Below are 21,780 nucleotides of genomic sequence, written 5' to 3'. Positions count from 1 at the left end.
ATTCCTCCAGGTGGGCCTGAATTTGTCATGTTTCTTCTGGCCGCTACTTTTGGCGGTAGCAGTTATGGGCTCACAGGGTGGGTTTGCTCTTCTCCGTGGGAGAGCAGAGCCAGGGAAACACACAGCCTAATCAAGCAGAGGGTGGCAGTCCTGCTGGCCTGAGTCTCCTCGAGCATTGCCAGTGGTCGAGGGTTTTCCCATGTTTTCCCTGTCTCCTTCTTTCCCAGGTGCCTCCCTGAGCCTGGTGAACGGCAGGAACCGGTGCGAGGGGCGCGTAGAGATTTACCAGTACGGGCGCCGGGGCACCGTCTGTGATGACAGCTGGGACCTGAACGACGCCAAGGTCGTGTGCAGGCAGCTGGGATGCGGCTTTGCTGTTTCTGCACCATCAAATGCCTACTTTGGACAAGGCACTGGCGATATCTACCTGGACGATGTGCACTGCACGGGGAATGAGTCCTCCCTCTTCCAGTGCAGCCACCGTGGCTGGGGCGTCCACAACTGTCAACACAGTGAAGATGCCGGCGTTGTGTGCTCAGGTACGGTTGCTTTTCCTTCCTAAATACCAGGAGGCTTTCAACAGTGCCCCTTGTTGGCTGCAATTAGCTATGCGCTGGAGATGTGTTCAAAGGTTGCGTTTTTTTGTTGCTCCCTCCACGGAAGACCACCCTGCGGAGACCCCCAAGTCTCCATTGCCCATCTGACGGGGTGTCACCACCATCCCCAGTGCTGGGAGAAAACCGGGCTGTGCTCCTTCACCCACAAGGTCCTCACGTGCTTCTTTCTCTTCCTTCCCTACAGATGCCTCCTCCACGACCACACCCAGCTTCACGGCATCCATTCCTCCAGGTGGGCCTGAATTTGTCATGTTTCTTCTGGCCGCTACTTTTGGCGGTAGCAGTTATGGGCTCACAGGGTGGGTTTGCTCTTCTCCGTGGGAGAGCAGAGCCAGGGAAACACACAGCCTAATCAAGCAGAGGGTGGCAGTCCTGCTGGCCTGAGTCTCCTCGAGCATTGCCAGTGGTCGAGGGTTTTCCCATGTTTTCCCTGTCTCCTTCTTTCCCAGGTGCCTCCCTGAGCCTGGTGAACGGCAGGAACCGGTGCGAGGGGCGCGTAGAGATTTACCAGTACGGGCGCCGGGGCACCGTCTGTGATGACAGCTGGGACCTGAACGACGCCAAGGTCGTGTGCAGGCAGCTGGGATGCGGCTTTGCTGTTTCTGCACCATCAAATGCCTACTTTGGACAAGGCACTGGCGATATCTACCTGGACGATGTGCACTGCACGGGGAGTGAGTCCTCCCTCTTCCAGTGCAGCCACCGTGGCTGGGGCGTCCACAACTGTCACCACAGTGAAGATGCCGGCGTTGTGTGCTCAGGTACGGTTGCTTTTCCTTCCTAAATACCAGGAGGCTTTCAACAGTGCCCCTTGTTGGCTGCAATTAGCTATGCGCTGGAGATGTGTTCAAAGGTTGTGTTTTTTTGTTGCTCCCTCCACGGAAGACCACCCTGCGGAGACCCCCAAGTCTCCATTGCCATCTGACAGGGTGTCACCACCATCCCCAGTGCTGGGAGAAAACCGGGCTGTGCTCCTTCACCCACAAGGTCCTCACGTGCTTCTTTCTCTTCCTTCCCTACAGATGCCTCCTCCACGACCACACCCAGCTTCACGGCATCCATTCCTCCAGGTGGGCCTGAATTTGTCATGTTTCTTCTGGCCGCTACTTTTGGCGGTAGCAGTTATGGGCTCACAGGGTGGGTTTGCTCTTCTCCGTGGGAGAGCAGAGCCAGGGAAACACACAGCCTAATCAAGCAGAGGGTGGCAGTCCTGCTGGCCTGAGTCTCCTCGAGCATTGCCAGTGGTCGAGGGTTTTCCCATGTTTTCCCTGTCTCCTTCTTTCCCAGGTGCCTCCCTGAGCCTGGTGAACGGCAGGAACCGGTGCGAGGGGCGCGTAGAGATTTACCAGTACGGGCGCCGGGGCACCGTCTGTGATGACAGCTGGGACCTGAACGACGCCAAGGTCGTGTGCAGGCAGCTGGGATGCGGCTTTGCTGTTTCTGCACCATCAAATGCCTACTTTGGACAAGGCACTGGCGATATCTACCTGGACGATGTGCACTGCACGGGGAATGAGTCCTCCCTCTTCCAGTGCAGCCACCGTGGCTGGGGCGTCCACAACTGTCAACACAGTGAAGATGCCGGCGTTGTGTGCTCAGGTACGGTTGCTTTTCCTTCCTAAATACCAGGAGGCTTTCAACAGTGCCCCTTGTTGGCTGCAATTAGCTATGCGCTGGAGATGTGTTCAAAGGTTGCGTTTTTTTTGTTGCTCCCTCCACGGAAGACCACCCTGCGGAGACCCCCAAGTCTCCATTGCCCATCTGACGGGGTGTCACCACCATCCCCAGTGCTGGGAGAAAACCGGGCTGTGCTCCTTCACCCACAAGGTCCTCACGTGCTTCTTTCTCTTCCTTCCCTACAGATGCCTCCTCCACGACCACACCCAGCTTCACGGCATCCATTCCTCCAGGTGGGCCTGAATTTGTCATGTTTCTTCTGGCCGCTACTTTTGGCGGTAGCAGTTATGGGCTCACAGGGTGGGTTTGCTCTTCTCCGTGGGAGAGCAGAGCCAGGGAAACACACAGCCTAATCAAGCAGAGGGTGGCAGTCCTGCTGGCCTGAGTCTCCTCGAGCATTGCCAGTGGTCGAGGGTTTTCCCATGTTTTCCCTGTCTCCTTCTTTCCCAGGTGCCTCCCTGAGCCTGGTGAACGGCAGGAACCGGTGCGAGGGGCGCGTAGAGATTTACCAGTACGGGCGCCGGGGCACCGTCTGTGATGACAGCTGGGACCTGAACGACGCCAAGGTCGTGTGCAGGCAGCTGGGATGCGGCTTTGCTGTTTCTGCACCATCAAATGCCTACTTTGGACAAGGCACTGGCGATATCTACCTGGACGATGTGCACTGCACGGGGAATGAGTCCTCCCTCTTCCAGTGCAGCCACCGTGGCTGGGGCGTCCACAACTGTCAACACAGTGAAGATGCCGGCGTTGTGTGCTCAGGTACGGTTGCTTTTCCTTCCTAAATACCAGGAGGCTTTCAACAGTGCCCCTTGTTGGCTGCAATTAGCTATGCGCTGGAGATGTGTTCAAAGGTTGCGTTTTTTTGTTGCTCCCTCCACGGAAGACCACCCTGCGGAGACCCCCAAGTCTCCATTGCCCATCTGACGGGGTGTCACCACCATCCCCAGTGCTGGGAGAAAACCGGGCTGTGCTCCTTCACCCACAAGGTCCTCACGTGCTTCTTTCTCTTCCTTCCCTACAGATGCCTCCTCCACGACCACACCCAGCTTCACGGCATCCATTCCTCCAGGTGGGCCTGAATTTGTCATGTTTCTTCTGGCCGCTACTTTTGGCGGTAGCAGTTATGGGCTCACAGGGTGGGTTTGCTCTTCTCCGTGGGAGAGCAGAGCCAGGGAAACACACAGCCTAATCAAGCAGAGGGTGGCAGTCCTGCTGGCCTGAGTCTCCTCGAGCATTGCCAGTGGTCGAGGGTTTTCCCATGTTTTCCCTGTCTCCTTCTTTCCCAGGTGCCTCCCTGAGCCTGGTGAACGGCAGGAACCGGTGCGAGGGGCGCGTAGAGATTTACCAGTACGGGCGCCGGGGCACCGTCTGTGATGACAGCTGGGACCTGAATGACGCCAAGGTCGTGTGCAGGCAGCTGGGATGCGGCTTTGCTGTTTCTGCACCATCAAATGCCTACTTTGGACAAGGCACTGGCGATATCTACCTGGACGATGTGCACTGCACGGGGAGTGAGTCCTCCCTCTTCCAGTGCAGCCACCGTGGCTGGGGCGTCCACAACTGTCACCACAGTGAAGATGCCGGCGTTGTGTGCTCAGGTACGGTTGCTTTTCCTTCCTAAATACCAGGAGGCTTTCAACAGTGCCCCTTGTTGGCTGCAATTAGCTATGCGCTGGAGATGTGTTCAAAGGTTGCGTTTTTTTGTTGCTCCCTCCACGGAAGACCACCCTGCGGAGACCCCCAAGTCTCCATTGCCATCTGACAGGGTGTCACCACCATCCCCAGTGCTGGGAGAAAACCGGGCTGTGCTCCTTCACCCACAAGGTCCTCACGTGCTTCTTTCTCTTCCTTCCCTACAGATGCCGGAACCCCGATCACTGTTACCACTCCACCGTCAACTACTCCAGGTACGTCTGCTTTTTTCATTTGTCCAATGCATTCCTTCGGAGGTGTATTAGTTGCTAGTATATAGGTTGGGGTTGTATCGTTTGAACATTGTAATACTTTTGGAAAAAATCATTATTGGTTCCAACTGTTTAAATGCTACATACTGGTCCCCCATGTCTATCTGATTATGTTGTTGCAGGTGAATTTCAGACTCTGTTGATTTTGTAGGAAATTGTCTTTTCTTTGTTCTATCATTTTTATGTTATTTGGGCCAGTACATCTTACTTTCACTCATTCTTGTATGCCTTAAGCTAACCACATGCAGAATAGCAAGGGAGAGTCAGTATTCATCTAAGAGATCGTCACACTTGTAGCCTGAATTACAGTAGCAGAACAGTTCAGTTTCTGTGGAGATTTAACCTCCTGTTGCTATGGCTTGGATATATAAAATGTATTTTCATTTGATCAGAAGTATATCTAAATTAATCACATCTGTATCTTATTTTCTTTCTTTTTTTTTGAAGCTAGAAAATATATTTGTGGTGGCTTACTTTTTAATTCATTTGGAACACTTCAGAGTCCTTCTTATCCTTTGAATTATCCAGATAATGCAGATTGTTTGTGGCAAATACAAGTAAAGGATAATTTCCGCATTATTCTTACCTTTGGAAGTATTCAGTAAGTAAACCAATTTCTGCTTGGGCAATAAATGGATCCCAAATCTCAACTACAGTCACAGTTCCCAAGCACATTTCCCATGCTTATAAGTGAATTATAAATATTACATGGGAATTGTGTGAGTGCAGTATCTTAGTTTATTGTTTTTTCAGCACTTAAAAACCAAAGTTTACTAAATGCATTTTATTATATATTCATGTTTCTTCCTCAGGTTGCAAGGTGGATGCCAGAATGACTATATTGAGATCTTTGATGGGCCACCCAATACTTCTCCTCTGCTTGGAAGAATTTGTTCTAGTTCTCATCTCACGTATACATCATCCTCAAACTTTATGACTGTCAGATTTCACAGTGATTCCACATATTCCAATAGAGGTTTTCGTGCCGAGTATCAGTCCTTTCCAGCAGACCAGAACACCAGTAAGTTTCTATGCTGTTTGTAATGTTTTCTTTGCACAGAAGCTTTTATACCAGCCAACATGGCTTCGCTAAGGGCAAATCATGCCTGACAAATTTGGTGGCCTTCTATGACGGGGTTACAGCGTTGGTGGATAAGGGAAGAGCAACTAACATAATCTACCTGAAGTTGTGCGAAGCATTGGACACTGTGCCACTTGACATCCTTGTCTCTACATTGGAGAGATGTGGATTTGATGGATGGACCACTTGGTGGAGAAGGAATTGGCTGGATGGTCGCACTCAAAGAGTTGCAGTCAACAGCTCGATGTCCGAGTGGACAGCAGTGACGAGTAGCGTTCTGCAGGGGTCAGTACTGGGACCAGCGCTATTTAACATTTTTGTTGGCGACATGGACAGTGAGATTGAGTGCACCCTCAGCAAGTTTGCCGATGACACCAAGCTGTGTGGTGCGGTCGACACGCTGGAGGGGAGGGATGCCATCCAGAGGGACCTGGACAGGCTTGAGAGGTGGGACTGTGCCAACCTCATGAAGTTCAACAAGGCCAAGTGCGACATCCTGCACGTGGGTCAGGGCAACCCCAAGCACAAATACAGGCTGGGCGATGAGTGGATTGAGAGCAGCCCTGCGGAGAAGGACTTGGGGGTGTTGGTTGACAAGAAGCTCAACATGACCCGGCAATGTGTGCTTGCAGCCCAGAAAGCCAATCGCATCCTGGGCTGCATCAAGAGAAGTGTGACCAGCAGGTCGAGGGAGGGGATTCTGCCCCTCTGCTCTGCTCTCGTGAGACCCCACCTGCAGTACTGCCTTCAGCTCTGGGGTCCCCAGCATTAGAAGGACATGGACCTGGTGGAGCGGGTCCAGAGGAGGGCCACGAAGATGATCAGGGGGCTGGAGCACCTCTCCTATGGAGACAGGCTGAGAGAGTTGGGGTTGTTCAGCCCGGAGAAGAGAAGGCTCCGGGGAGACCTTAGAGCAGCCTTCCAGTGCCTAAAGGGGGGCTACAAGAGAGATGGGGAGGGACTTTTTACAAGGGCCTGTAGTGATAGGACAAGGGGTAATGGCTTTACACTGAAAGAGGGCAGATTTAGGTTAGATGTAAGGAAGAAGTTCTTCCCTGTGAGGGTGGTGAGGCAGTGGCACAGGTTGCCCAGAGAAGCTGTGGCTGCCCCATCCCTGGCAGTGTTCAAGGCCAGGTTGGATGGGGCTTTGGGCAACCTGGTCTGGTGGAAGGTGTCCCTGCCCATGGCAGGGGAGTTGGAACTAGGTGATCTTTAAGGACCCTTCCAACCCAAACCATTCTATGATTCTATGATTCTATGATTCTATCCTGATTTTATTTGCTAAATAAGTATTTGTTAATGTTGTTGAAGAAATTCCACATAGATAACATTCCTACTTGTATTTCATAACTGGTTATTACCCAATCACTTTCAGACAATAATTATTTTTTAATTTTTAAAAAATTCTTCAAGTATCAAATTAATTGCCTTTATATGTTTTCTATGATGGCCAGTCTAAATTCATATTTCTTCTTATCACATCATTATTCATATATATTTTTACTACCTTTGTGGACAGAATCATAGAAACATTGGTTAGAAAGGACCTTTGGAGGCTTCCTAGTTCAACTATTCAAAGCAGAGCTATTGCCAACACCAGGCCAGGTCCATTATGAATTTGTATAGCTGAGTCTCTAGAAACATTCAAAGGATTAAATGTTCAAAGCCACTTCTCTGGGTGACCTGCTCCAGTATTGTCCTGCAGTCCCAGTGGGAAAGTTTATCTAATGTGCATTCACAACTTCCCCAGGCACGAGTGATAGCCATCACATTTGGCTCTGTTGTCATTTTAACTGCCTTTCTAGAGGCTGTGTGTTGCCAGTAGGTCCCTGTCATCAGATCTCTCTCTCTACCAAAGGTCGAACTCTCCCTGGGATCATTGCTTTTCATGTCATGGACTCAGTGAACCATCATAGAGATGGTTTCAGGATCCCCTCCCACCCAAGAAGTGTTTCTGAAAGGCAGTCTGCATGTTTAGCTCTACACCTTCCACAAAAGCTTTTGGATACTTACTCAGGAAAAACTCCCACTTCTTAGCAATTTGTGTGAGTGGTGATACAGGCTCAAGGTCTCGGTAAAAGCCTATTTTAAGCTACATATTTTTGTCAGGAGAGTAACTGAAGGTCAGCTGAATTTTGTCAGAGTCTATTGCTTATTCATATCTAAATCTAAGGTGTAAAAATAAGTGGTTTGGCTTATGAATTCTCTCCCCTAAATGGTAGCAGCTATTGCATTTGTTGAAGTTGTAACATGCAAGCATTATCAAGTGCCTGAAATCATGAATAATTCATATTTTCTTCCCTAGCCCTTGTGTGCTTGCCAACCTACATGCGCGCAGCTGTAGACAGACGCTATCTCCAGTCACAGGGCTACTCGGTGTGGAACATCAGCCTGTCTGACTCTTACTGTAGACCAACAATTACATCAACCGAGGTTATATTCAACATTCCATACAACGGCTGTGGTACACGTAGACAGGTTGGTGTCAACATATTTTGGAGAGCTCTCCGAGTCTGGGCATGGAAATTTAATAGACATTTGGAAAATTGTCATGAATCGCAAAGGGTGTTGTAGCCCACAGGTATTCAGAATGCAGAAAAGAAGTGTGTGTTTCTGGAGGCTAAGGTTTGTTAAACATTCCTACTTATCCTTCCCAGGGTTTAGGTAATCCCTGTATCTATTTCAGAGTGCTGTTCTAGAGAACAAAATATAGGAGACAGTTAAGTGAACAATCCCATCCAGGATGCTTGGGTTTTCTGAGTATTACATGCTCTTTCTGACTAATGCTAGACCTGGCACATACAGAAGTTCATAGTATGCACTGTGAACATGACTACATGTGATAATTTTGTATTTGTCTAATGTGTCAAATAGGGCAACGGTGAAACTATCACCTACTCCAATGTGATAAAAGTGTCTGCTTCTGGTTACATCATCAAGAGGCAAAAGGACCTTCGCTTGCACTTCAACTGCAAAATGCTCCAGAACACCTGGGTGCAAGTAATGTACATTGCCAATGACACCAGTGACATCACTGATGTCAGTGAAACCCAGTATGGCAGATACAATGTCAACTTGACATTCTACAATTCCTCATCTTTCCTGTGGCCAGTGCATGACTTTCCATACTACGTTGACCTGAATCAGAATTTGTTCCTTCAAGCTTCTCTTCACCACTCCGACCCAAATCTGGCGGTGTTTGTGGACACATGTGTGGCATCACCTGATCCTAGCAATTTTAGAACACTGACCTATGAATTGATCAGAAGTGGGTAAGAACCAAGAATTACTTAAAAAGTATCTGCATGCATAGTTCTGAAAGAGCTTAATTTATGAAAGAGTTGGTTTAGGGCCAGTGTACATTGGTTGCAATTCTCAATACGAATATAATTCTAAGAAAGACTTTTTGACAAAGCCTGAATAAAATATAGTATGACAAAGAAATGCCATTCAGAAGTTGCAGTCAAGCACTGAGATTTCACTCAAGGACGCAGTGTAGAAACTGAGGTCTGAATTTGTTTCTGAAATAGATGCATGAAATATAGGGATGTCAATGGCTCTACATTTCTGTCCATCAGAATTAGAGTTTTGTAGCATCATGACTAGAATACAAAACACTCTGTTCATAAAGAATAGAAATTCCTTAGCCTTTTCTTGCTATTCTAAAAACATTTTGCTTGATTCAATACAAAAAGTGCCTTTTGATTTGAAAAGGAATAGTTGTGGAGTCTTGTAAAGAATGCAAAACCAACAGGGAGCTAGAAGCATAAAAGTGTGGCTTTCAGTGTCCCATTTTGTTCCAGGAATGAAAGGCTCATGCTAGTTTATTTCACTTCTGTGCTTGGTGGGATTTGAATTTCTCTGCCTCCTGGGAGGGCGTTCACATCAGTAACCTTAGCAGTGTAGTAACCTACTGCTAAGCTGGAAGTCAGGCTTGTGACAGGCTAATGAAGTGACACAGTGCCTCCTGCCTACTGGGTGAATGTCCTCCCTTTTATGCTTTATGTGAATCTTAGGAAGTTTTTTTCCTCTTGTTGGGGTTTCTTTTTATTTTATCTATAAAAACACATATTCATTAAGCCAGACACAGAAGTATTGTCTACCTTTGTGAGCAGGACACTCACGAGGGAGATGGGGCGAATAGATTCTGCTAATTTTCCAGTTAATTTTTATTCATGTGACATGGATCTGTGCCAAAAGCAAATGTATTTACTGAATCTAAAATCAATAATATCTGTCTATAAATATAAGGTGTGTTGGGATATTACTGCAGTATAAAATAAATTAAGAATGAGAGGACTTAAAATCCTTGGTGTATTTATTAGGGAAACGAGCACAAATATAATTAAAGACAACTTTGAAATATTCTGGGGTAGCAATTGTGGGTGAAATATTGTGATCTCTTTTCATGGTGGTTAAATTAAACCAGAATGAGTATGATCTAAGTGAGGTAACTTCTAAGGCTAGTAATTGTTAGAAAGTGAAACTCATTGACAGGAAGGTTCATCTAGCAACTTGCTCTGTGAAACATCTGAAGATCTCTGTCAGGTGTCAAGCAAGGTACTCTACAAACATTGAAGGACCAAAGAGCATGTTTATTTCCCAATAAAAGATGTGTATTGGAATTAGTTTTGTCCTTCCAGAATAGAAAAGGGCCCTTTCTGTTTCTGCAAAAACCTGCAGGGGCCTCTTTGCAGACAGGTAGACCTGGTTGCAAATGCAAAACAGGTCCTCACCTGAAACACAGAAACGAACTGAACCACTAGTTATTTTTCAACTATTCATGTTTACACGAACTTTGTTGAGCTATGATATTTCTGTGCTGTATACATTGTTGTGGTAGAAATCACTGCCACTCTTACTTATTTTTGTCTCTTAATTTCTCTTTTTGCTAAAAACACACTTCTTTTTTTTTATCCTTTTGAATTCTTTTATACTCTTACCTTCTGGTTTTATATTTAAACTCAAAACGTATTGCATAGAGATAGTGTAATAGTGTTTCTATTAACAATAGCTAATCTGTTAATTTTATATCTTTCCAGGTGTGTTAAGGATCCTACCTACTCTTCTTACTATTCACCATACAGTGATGTTGCTCGGTTTTCATTTAATTCTTTTTTGTTTATTAATCAATACCCATCAGTTTACCTGCAGTGTGAGTTGGTAGTGTGCAGGTACAATGACTACTCTTCCCGCTGCTATCAAGGCTGTGTTAGTAGGTTCAAGAGGAATGCAGGTTCTTCCCAGGAAAACGTGAATGTTGTTATTGGACCTGTCCAGCTTCGGGAAGCTCACGTTGAGAACAGGAACACTGGTAAGTTTAAATAACTTAAATAACATAAGACTCTCTATATTACTTACTGTATGTTTGCATGTCAGTTCAGACATGAAATCTAGCTCTGAAATATACCTTTGCTAGTTTATTCACAACACTGATATAATTCTTATGGGGATTTTTTTTTTTTAATGAAATTGTTATATAAGGTTTACAAGCTACTTCCTATCATAGTTTAGATCCATTATTTGTTCTCCACATGTCAAATAGCAATTGATTCAGTTCTGTGGGAAGAGGCATGAGATGTAACTCTTCGCCCTGCAGGATTTATACTAATTTTTCAAAGCTGTCTGTGCCTGATTGGCATGTCTCTTATTTATTAGCAACCAATCTGTAGGTCCCTTTGGAAATGTTGTTTGCCTGTGTCCTGTAGCTGCTGTTTCCACTATCAGAAAACAGCATCTTATTGTCTTACAGTGTAATCATTACAAACTTTTAGTTGCTCTTTAACTTCTTGCCATAACCTTTACTTGTTTGGCATGGCCACAGAATCGTTTGTGAAACAATGTGCAATAAAACAATTTGTTTTCTGATCAGATCCAGATTGCAACATTTTAATTCAAGTTCTCTTTACCTAACTACCTTTGAGATTAACTAGCTCAGGAAAACGAATGTAAACCTCTCTCTTTCTCTTTTATGCACAGAGCTGGCCTCTGATATCCAGGCAAAAGGGGATTCTCAGAGCTCAGCGCCTGCTGCCAGCTCCCACGTGCCGCTGGCTGTGACCGCCATGGTGCTGGTAGCTGCCGTTCTCACAGTGGGAGGATTTCTTTTGAAGCGTAAACTACAGGAACCCATTCCGTACCAGATAATGTGAGAAGCAACCCAAGACTTGCAGGTGGAAGGATATTTTCACCAGCCATCTGCTTCACTATGCAGTTTTACAATCTGTGTAGAGGAAACTCTTACTTGACTATTCCATCATCCAGATCTTGTCTGAAGAGTGTACTGTATCAACACCCTGTGTTACCATGAACTGAACTTATAAAGGAGCCTGGCTTTAAAATCCTCAAGTCCAAATATACCTAAGATGTAAGGAAAGGTTGATTCTTCCATCCCAGCATCCAAATAAGCTACCATCTTCAATGCTAGCCCAGCTGACACCTAAGCACCATGCTCGTTCACTCGTGTCCCCCCTCCCAGTGGGATGGGGAGGAGAATCAGGAGAAAAAGGTAAAACCTCATGGGTTGAGATAAGGACAGTTTAATAGGCCAACACAAGGAGGAAAGAACTAATAACAATAATAATACCAATAAAAGAATGTATAAAGTGAGTGATGCTCAAGGCAATTGCTCACCACCCAGAACCCGATGCTCAGCCTGTTCCCAAGCCATGATCCCTCCTCCCCCTGGCCAGCTCCCCCAGTTATATACTGAGCATGACATCATATGGTATTGAATATCCCCTTGGCTAGTTCAGGTCAGCTGTCCTGGCTGTGCCCCCTCCCAGCTTCTTGTAAAAATTAGCTCTATCCCAGCCGAACCCAGGGCAAACACCATGAGATACTCTGGAAAGTAGTCCAAGAAAAATGTTTCTTTGAGGCAAAAATATCTCAATAATGAGCCATACGTGAAAAGGCACAGGGGCTGTACAACATTCCTTACTTTGGGGGGTATGGTTCCTCACAATTACATGTTTCTCTGGGAAAATGTAGGCCATTTCTAAGTTTTTTTATAGAGGACAAAAATAATCAAATCTGTTATGTTAATGTGTAATTAAAAAAAGCAAGCAAGAAAATATTTTTTGAGCAATACTTTTTTTGTGTACTTTCAAACATACCACCTATATGTGTGAACCCCTAGCTAACGCATTATCAGATAGGGGAATGTGGCTTTTGACAAAGTGACTTTGCCAAACAATGATTTCTGCTCTTGTTCTTACGCATTTCTACACCTGTAATGGGGGGGCGGCAGAGAATGTACGTAAGTTGCCATAAGGAAGTGTGACCTGTCTCCTATCCCCATGCGAAAATAAAATAAAAACAATAATAAAGGAAGCATCTATTTGGAAGAAGCTACTTACTACAGGTGGAAAGGTCATTGGTATTTGATTGAGAAACGCTCCTCTTTAGACTTTCCTGTTTTCTAGCCAGCTATGGAAGAGGAAAGTTCGTTGGGAACAGTATAATGTACTATATGTGAGATGAGTCAGAGACAAAGTAGTGACGTGTAAGGAAGGTGAGCTGTACTCTAGGCTGACATCCTGACCTGACGAGGATGGGAATCATCATTACAGACTGTGCCACTTTTTCCTTCAGGCTGCCTTTTCCTGGTGACCCCAGGCAGGCCTCTCGTCCCCTCTCCATGCTGTGGAGAAGGGACCGTACGAGGAGGGACTGGGATTGCCCACAGAAAGTGGAAGTGAATTTTGCTGTCCACACATGAGGAGCAAGGATTGAGGAGGGTCTTCCCCTCCTCTCTGCCTACAGCCACCTTTGAAGGGCAGAGCAATCCAGGAGGCTGACCTGCCTTTCATCCAGTCCTGTTGTGTGGACCAGAGTTTGTTCAGGCTTGGAGGAATCCGGCGACCTGCTCACCACAGCGAAGACTTTCCTGGACCCGGGCTTTCCTACCTCTCTAGAAGAGGACCTTCCCCTCTGCTCTTCCCAGACGTGCTGTTTTCTCTCCTGCTCCTGCTCCTACTGTGGCCTTGATGCTGTGGTGTTGCTACCCTACCATTTTTCAGGGCATAGCTTGATAGCACTTTTTCTATTTCTCCTAGTCTCTGAATATTATTGTGATCAGACAAGCAGAAAGATCCTAGACCTAGGCTCTTGGTGCCTCCAACATGCACCTGTGCTGTTCAGAGTTGAGTCTTCCCATACTATGTCTGTGCCAGGGGTCCCAGATGGAGATATACCAAGGTTGTATCAGAATGCCAGGTAGAAGCCTGTGGTTCAGTGGTTTCCATATTAAATGTTGCTGTAGAAAACACGGCTAAACTGTTCAAGTAGTTGGTGCCTCAGACTCATCCTCCTTATTTCTGTCCGCCTTCCTTGAGCCACGAGTATTATAGAAATGCAAGATTCAAGAAAACCAGATCTGATGATGATGAAAGTGTCATGCTCTAAGGCACATGTACCTGGTGGATGATCTCTCTGCCACAAACCTTCCTTCCCAAGCCCTGCCTCCCCCCCATTCAGGAAATCTTCTACCAGTAAATCCAGTGGATTTGACTCTCAGCAGTAGACAGTTCTGATCCACTTGCATCCTCACCATTGAACAAATGCAAATTGATTTGCAATGACATGCTTCACATGACACAGGCACCAGAGCCCAAGAGGCCATCAAGGAACCCAATAAATGAGACTAAGCTGCCTCATTGGATCATAACGCATGGATTCAAACTACCATTCCTTTGTGCAGATGTCTGTGGATATCCTTATTCCAGTGTAGGTACTTTCTTGTAGTCATGGGGGAAAGCTGATTAATATTCTTTGTCCTTTTAACGGTTTCATCCAGACCTCAGAAAAGTCAGTATGTCTGCAGAAGTCTCCTAACAATAGTCAGCAGAAGAGAAAGTGTTTTCAAAACTCGGTAGAGCTTCTTTCACAGAGTAATGAGCTCAGAAACACTTTGAGCTGCCAGAAGTCCTACAGAACAAAAATGTGTTACTGCAAGAGACTTAAGTAGCCAATGGGAAGGATGAAAACATGTGCTGTATGGTATTTGCGTTAATTAATTGGAACATAACATTTATCTATGCCTACTGTGCAGAGATTGTCTAATAATCAAGATCTCTAGAAATACCTAGATCTTTGAAGTTTGTAGTATAGAATTAATTAGTGTAGAATGTACTGAAGAATTAATTAATCAGTGTTGTTCATTTACCTGGATAGTTTGGCTTTTTTTTTTCACTTGAACCACCTGGGAATCACTCTCATGTTCCCCTTCCACCCCACCCTTTTCAGTTATTACAAGGGCTTGAAGAAGAATTGCTATCCATCACTTACTCTTGCTTCACTGATTGCAGTGTTTGATTGGTCAGTCAAATATACTGGATTTTTTCTGCTTCTTGCCAAGATGTCAAAACCAGAAGAATATGAATAGTGAATACCAGGTGTTGCGTATATTTCCTCATTCATGTGCGAATGTGGCTGTTTGTATAAAGAAGAAACATATTTACCCTTCTCAATGTTCACTTTCAAGGCTTCCAACATTATCTTTGGCCTCTTGTGTTTTGCACTTCCTTCTTCCATTCCAATAATGCTGGCCTTTGTGGAAAGACCTTCTAAGTCATCCTCTTTTCCTTGGGCTCCTGGACTTTAGTCTTCATCCTTGATGACTGCCCCTGGAGGCAATAAATTTGTATATGGCAGCAATTGTGCCACAAATTTTAACTCCTGATAAAGCCATCTGCCATCCAAGATGTGATGGCTGTAGATGTAGGAATCAGATGAAGAACAAAATTCTGGCTCTTCAGTGTTAGGATGGTCATCAGCTTTTCTAGCTAAATGGTTAAAACACAGAAAAAGATGAAAGTAACCATTCTGACAAGAGAGTGATGAATGAGAATGAAACATTATTTCATGTTGTGGAAAAGCTTTGGATTCATTCTTCAAAGAATGAAACAGCTGTAATTGTCACTATGCAAAATTAAACAAGGAATATATTAAGAGAGATTCTTAATAGAAATCTGAACCTTTTTTCCCCCCACTTGATGGTTCAAAGGATCAAAGGAAATTTTAGAATAAAGTTAAGTTGCAACCTATGTAATTTACTTAACTATGCATAAAATCCACTGATTTTTCTGCACAGTTTTCACAAAAAGTTATCAGCTGACCCTGATTCTCATAACACTTTCTTGCAATCTAACAGTCTCCCAGTGAATAGAGTTTTGACTTGAACTTAAAAGTGCCAAAAAGGAATGTGTTCATATTGGGGCTGGAGGTGTTGACTTCAACTGCAAGGTTCTTCAGAAACTCCCCAGTCATTCTTGAACAGGGCCACCAGGTCTTATCTTATTTCATTTAAAGTATGCCAAAGCTTTAAGACATTCATGGCTCCCCAGGGAGACTTGCCTCACCAGCTGGCACCAAGTTATGAAGCTTTTTTATTACTTTGTGGAGGAAGCCTATTTAAGTTTCAAGATTCCACTACCTTCCCCAGACCTGCCAAGGAATCTCCCCATAAAAGAAAAATACAATGATGATAAAAGATTCATCAGCCAGAATTGAAAGGTATCTTTGGATAGGAGCTCATTTTCCTTGTACAATGAGATGATTGTGAAACCTATGGTAGCATAAATATTTCCCTCCAGGGAGTGGAAAATGTTACTCTTGAGATATTATCTTTCTGCAAAACCCAGGAAGTTACAAAATCTTAAATAACAAATCAAACATATTTTTGTTTCAGATCATAGGACTGTGGTTGTTTCATTGTTCTCCTGTAGAAAGAGAAACCTATAGAGCCACTCCCCTTCAGAAATAGAGACTATATATTCTGATGTTTCCTTCTGTCAACACCACTTGATGAGATGGGTATCACTATGATTTTGACATGGCTACTCTTGTTCGGTACCGCTGTTCTGGAGACCAAATCAGGTAAAGCACTTAGACTTGTTCCAGGGCGCATAAAAAAAATATAAAGACTGCTTAGGGTCCTTTCTGCTGATTCCACAAATGGAAATTACATTCATGCTGGTATTGGTTTGGGCAAAAGATTAAAGGGGAAATTGGATGAAAGACATGAAAGTACAATTTTGTTTTACTAAAATTATGAATTAGTCATCATAGTGAATGATAATGATCTAAACCATTTAGTAGAATTCGTTTTGCTGCCACAGGGTCATACTTGTCTTAGTGCCTCGTATCAGTGCAAGAATTGTGTCTGTAAGTATGTAATGAACGAGCCATTCTTCCAGTTCCAGAAATCTGATCTAAGAATTATGGAAGAATTCATTTATTTTTTTTAAATCTATATTTATTCCAGAGTATATACATGCATACATATGCTATATATTTAATAGTGCTTGTATTATTTGATTCTTCTTGATCTTATGTACAGTTTAACGAAATATAACAAGAAGTTAGTTTTCATAATCTAGCACTGTGGATAAATCAGGAACATCTAAAAATAATGAAAGACATGAAATGCTTTTGGTTCAACTTTTTTTGGTCATTGACTTTTTCCTTACATGACTAGTTTCTATCTCTTAAGTGACTTAAGTGACTTTGAGCTAAGCAGTTCTATGCATATTCTAGAATAATTGCAGATGATTTTTCTAACTAGCTATTTAAGCATTATTGTGATAACTTATATTGCCATCATCCCCCTCATCCAGTTTTCTTCACCTGTCCTCTGCTTGCCTGGTGATAAGCCATCTCACTCTGGCTGCTCTAGTTCTTCTCTCTGCTCTTGGCTTCGTTCCGCAGCCCCATCTCTGTCTCCTGGGTCAGAGTAAGTAAGTGCTGTATTTGTGTGACCACAGGCTTTTGTCTTTTCGACACCTTTATCGTGTGAGGCAGGACAGAATCTATCTAATTACACGCCCCATGGTTATGCTGTCACGGTGGTGACAGACCCTGAATGAAAGCAAATAAAACTGTTTTAGATCAGCTTTAATTTCCTAATCCCACTCTGACTTTTTGCCAGGTTTGCTGTTTTACTTCTCAAAAATCCTATGAGTGTGGTTCAAAAATGTGCATGTCCAAGTAGATGTTTGAAGAAACAAATCAGATTTAAGACAAGGGACACTTCTGTAGCTTCTCTCTTTGAACTGCCAGTTAAATGCATACAAATAGGGACAAAATCAGTTTGGACACTGTCTTGACTGTTCTTCTAGTCCAACAGCAAAGAATTAGATGCAGTGAAGAAATCCTGGAGCTGTTAACTTCTCAGAGTTGTTTTACTTTGGATGACTTATTCAGTGTTTAACAACAAGCTAAAAAGGTATTTGGCAGAAATGTGAAGTGTAACAAGTGTGGTGTGCATGTTTTGATATCCAAAGTATAAATACTGCAAATCTTAGGTTACAACATTTATTTGCTCACTTACACTTAGTGGTAACGTCTTTAATAAACTTCTTCACCAAAAATGGATCTCTCAAATCAGAGTTTTCATACTGTTCACTGCAGAATGTCTAAACAAGCCAACTCAAACTGGAAAGCAGATGGGCTTTACCTGAATGAATGCAGTAATCAGATATCTACATGATAGTTTATTAGGTATTATTTCAAACTCTAATAACATTTTACTGGCATATAAGAAATAAAGCCACTGGATTCCTATTGAAACTTTTATAATCCCATTGAGACAATTGTCCACTCTGTTGAACACTTAGTGGAATTCTTGAACTAACATTACTCTGAAAAACTATAGGATTTGGTTGTGATGTGGGGACTCTAGGTCCTTAAAATTCTCCTAAAAATTTTAGAGGAAGAAGAGAAATTCTAGTTAAATTGCATAAACCAGGGAGAAAAATAAAGAATGGCTATTGTTTTCTCTAAAATTCTGTAGTTTTTCTGAGGGATTCATTTGGCCTAATTCTGACATCATTTTAAGCAAAGTACCGCACCGCTTGTTGTCCTTCAGTAGTGCATAATATCTCATGAAATGCAATTTATCTGCATGGTAATTTTTATATAGCAGCACTGTAGCAGCCCAATGAGCACAGGAAAAAGCCATGGTCTTGCTGTCCAAGCTGCATTTTGCTGTGTCCCTGAAGCCTCAATGATCTGCTTGAGCCACTGCTCTGCTTTCACCCCCAGAACCCAGGTCAGCAGAGGCTTTGTACATCACGTAGGTGTGCTACACATACACACTTCTGGTAAGACACAGGTTGAGGGCAGGAAAGCTTTGCTGTATGTCCTAAATTCCAGTAGGATTCAAAGCAAATTATGACATCTCCTTGTTCTTTAGCATAAAATATTTTGACAACAATGAATGAAACACATAAACATGAAATGTATTCTCAAAACATGCAATTTTATTCCTATTAACAAAGTGAAAAAAAATTAGTGCTATTTTCTTAATAGAGTTTTACTTAGATTTCATTCAGGTACTGAAATTCATTTTCTCTCCTTTGCTTTCCTATTATGGTTTTCTTATTATTAAAGAATTTCCTTTCTTGCTGAAATAGTTCGTGCTCAGCCTGCTGTCTAAATTTTCTGTAGAAATCTTGCATGAAATGTGTGCAGCTGATTTTGAGATCTGGAAGAGAGGAAGAAAAAAGGTGTGTTTCAGCTCTGTCTTCACAAGCATCTACTATAGGGCTAGGCAAGCACCTACTAGGATCGATGTGCCAAGAGGACAGGATAGATGACTTCCTAAGGTCACTTCCAGCTTATGTGTCTGACTGTGTTTGTGCTCAATCCCCTCTCCCCCAAAGTGACCCGTCTCCAGCTGGTGAACGGAAGGCACAGATGTGAAGGTCGCGTTGAGCTCTATTACAAAGGACGGCTGGGGACAGTTTGTGATGATTTCTGGGACCTTTCCGATGCCCGGGTTGTGTGCAGGCAGCTGGGATGCGGCCAGGCCATTGCAGCTCCAGGCAGCGCTTACTTTGGGCAAGGCTCAGGCGAGATCCTGCTGGACAATGTGAAGTGCAATGGAAATGAGGTCTCCTTGTCGCATTGTAATCACTCTGGATGGAGGAAGCACAACTGTGACCACTATGAAGATGCTGGTGTTGTCTGTTCAGGTGCCGTCACATTTTTCTTTTCTAAATACTTTTGCTATAAATTGCACTCAATACACATGTGTCGGCATGTGGGTATGCAGACATTCCCCTCCTGAGATAACATTTCATTCATTCAAGACATATGGTGAAAACCTATACCAGATATACATCTAACCTTTCCTTCTACTTCATTATGAAGAATTTTCCACCTGTGGAAGGGCACACGCCCTCTGAAAAGGCTTGTACTCAGGAAGCAGAGTCTGATCTTCCAACAACCCTGTCTTTTCACTCTGCTGACCCTGCAGAGCCAGCATGGACTCATGTTTTTCTCACTAGGGTAGTATACAAACTGTGCTTGCTCATTCCATGCAAAGCAATTAAAACCCCAAGGATCAGATATGCATTGCAATATGCAGAACTTATTCCATCTAACCACCCAGCAGTGACAAAGAGAATAAGGAAAGAAGTCAAAATTAGAGGCAAAGCTATGTCTGATAGGCAATGTTCATTGCAGAGGAATGGGGTTAGGTGAAACTCTCCTTATGGCAAGCCTTAATGCATTCATTATGGGCAATAATAATTTCACAGTCACAACCCAAACTGTCATAGCTGACAACCCACTTTGCATTGTTTCTGTATTTTTCAAGTTTTCCTTCAAGCTTAGGTCCATTAATATTCTTTTCCTTTACAAATATCCATCCATTTTGAGTACTCTGTCACCTTGCTGTTTTCTGATTTTACTTTACCCTTATTTTTTAAGAAAAGGTAGTTAATTTGTGTTATTTTCTCCTGTATTAACAACAGATCATCATGAACTGAGACATAGCTGATGACAACAAGTTATTCAGGTGTTTTATATTATTGCAGTATTCTACATTTTCTCAAAGAGTAAGAGCCTAGAGAGCTGAATTCATGCTAGAAGAAAATGCTAGCTACGTCATTCTTTTGCACTTAGAAGAAAACAACAAAACTTGCTGCAATACCTCTATTACCATATGCGCGCCGTGTTCAGTGTCTTTTTAAGTGCCATTTATTTCTTGCTTGCATTCGTAGCTCCAGTGCCTACAACAGACTGGCTGTATTCAACAGGTGATTGATGCTGGCCTGATCCACCCCTGGCCTTGCACCAAGCACCACCCCAGGACCACTGCCCGGGCTGCTCCTGGGGATGACCTGAGCCTCTGCAGAAGGGCGTCCGCAATGGGGACAGGTCCAAGCCCTGCTGCTGGCAGCAACCCTACAGCTCCCAGCTCCATGGCAGGAGCCTGCAGAGGACAGTCTCCAGCCGCGTCTGGACCGTGCTGTCCTGTGGCTGGGAGCAGATGCCGCATCGGTACCTTTCCCTGCTGTCACCATCTGGAAATACCACTTTCAAGAAAAATTTTCAATTAGCTGTTGCCCACTTCCATTCTCTCCATTGACCCCAGTCAAGATGGAGTATGTCGTCAGAGTAATTTGTCTTGATTTTGCTTCATCCTTGAGGAACTGGGCTTGTAGCTACCACACAGAGGTACCCATTGCCCAAGCATGGTCCTCACGTGGGTGGCATTTTCCTTCCGTATTCACAGGAAAGACCACCACAGTGCCGATGACCTCCACAGTGCCAACAGCCTCAACACTGGAGACAGCCTCCACAGCAGAGATGACCTCTATAGAGACAACCACCGCAGAACCAATGACCTCTCTAGCAGAGACAACCATCACAGCAGCAACAACCCCCATAGCGGAGACAACCTCCCTACTGGAGACGATCACAACAGCATTAACAAATCCCACACTGGAGACGGTGTCCCTAGTGGAGACAACCACCACAGCGCCAACGACCCCCACAGCAGAGACAACCTCCCTAGCAGAGACCACCACCACAGCATCACTGACCTCCCTAACAGAGACATCCTCTCTAGCGGAGATGACCACCACAGCACCAACGACCTCCCTAGAGGAGACAACCACCATAGCACTAATGACCTCCCTACCAGAGACGTCCTCCCTAGCAGAGACCACCGGAGTGCCAATAACCCCCACAGCAGAGACGACCACCCTAGCAGAGACGACCGCCACAGCAACAACGGCTGGCAGAGCAGAGGAGAGCACACCAGGTAACCCTGTCCACCATCACTCACTGATCTCCTTGGTGGCCCTGATCTCCCTTCCCAGACCTGATTTCACTGGAGGGAGTCCCCGACCCTTAGGCCACTCCAGTTAGACCATTCCTGGCACCCAAGTCCACAGTGAGGGTGCAAGCAGAGCGTGGTAAACTGTGGGGTGAGGCTTAAGGCCAGGACCTCTATAGCCATTGCTGGTGAAGGAAACTGTTCGGGGAGGGATTTCCTCTCGCTGCGACTGGGGCTATTGCAACAGGTGATCATTCTGCCTTTACCCCTCCAGCTCCGGCACAGGTAGTACCATAGCTATTTCCTAGACATGCTCTGGGATTTGGGATGTAACTGGAAAAGAGAAAGCTGCTGCATCAAGTATTTTTT

At 44.6% G+C, this 21,780-nt stretch overlaps 1 protein-coding gene across 1 annotated transcript in view; it reads left to right on the top strand.

Annotated features, from left to right (window-relative positions):
- The window catches only part of LOC115348313 (deleted in malignant brain tumors 1 protein-like), a 105,621-nt gene that overhangs the window by 11,088 nt on the left and 72,753 nt on the right, over window positions 1-21,780 (top strand). The window contains exons 12-18 of the mRNA XM_041127391.1: window positions 164-539; window positions 1,067-1,378; window positions 1,905-2,216; window positions 2,745-3,056; window positions 3,584-3,895; window positions 14,422-14,447; window positions 19,021-19,318. Of these exons, the coding sequence (XP_040983325.1) occupies window positions 164-539; window positions 1,067-1,378; window positions 1,905-2,216; window positions 2,745-3,056; window positions 3,584-3,895; window positions 14,422-14,447; window positions 19,021-19,318 (1,948 nt within the window). The remainder of the gene's footprint in view (window positions 1-163; window positions 540-1,066; window positions 1,379-1,904; window positions 2,217-2,744; window positions 3,057-3,583; window positions 3,896-14,421; window positions 14,448-19,020; window positions 19,319-21,780) is intronic.

The sequence above is a fragment of the Aquila chrysaetos genome, chromosome 11, assembly GCF_900496995.4.
Source record: "Aquila chrysaetos chrysaetos chromosome 11, bAquChr1.4, whole genome shotgun sequence".
Taxonomy (NCBI): domain Eukaryota; kingdom Metazoa; phylum Chordata; class Aves; order Accipitriformes; family Accipitridae; genus Aquila; species Aquila chrysaetos.
The sequence above is the reverse complement of the archived record's forward strand: the minus strand, read 5'-3'. Positions and strand labels throughout refer to the sequence as shown.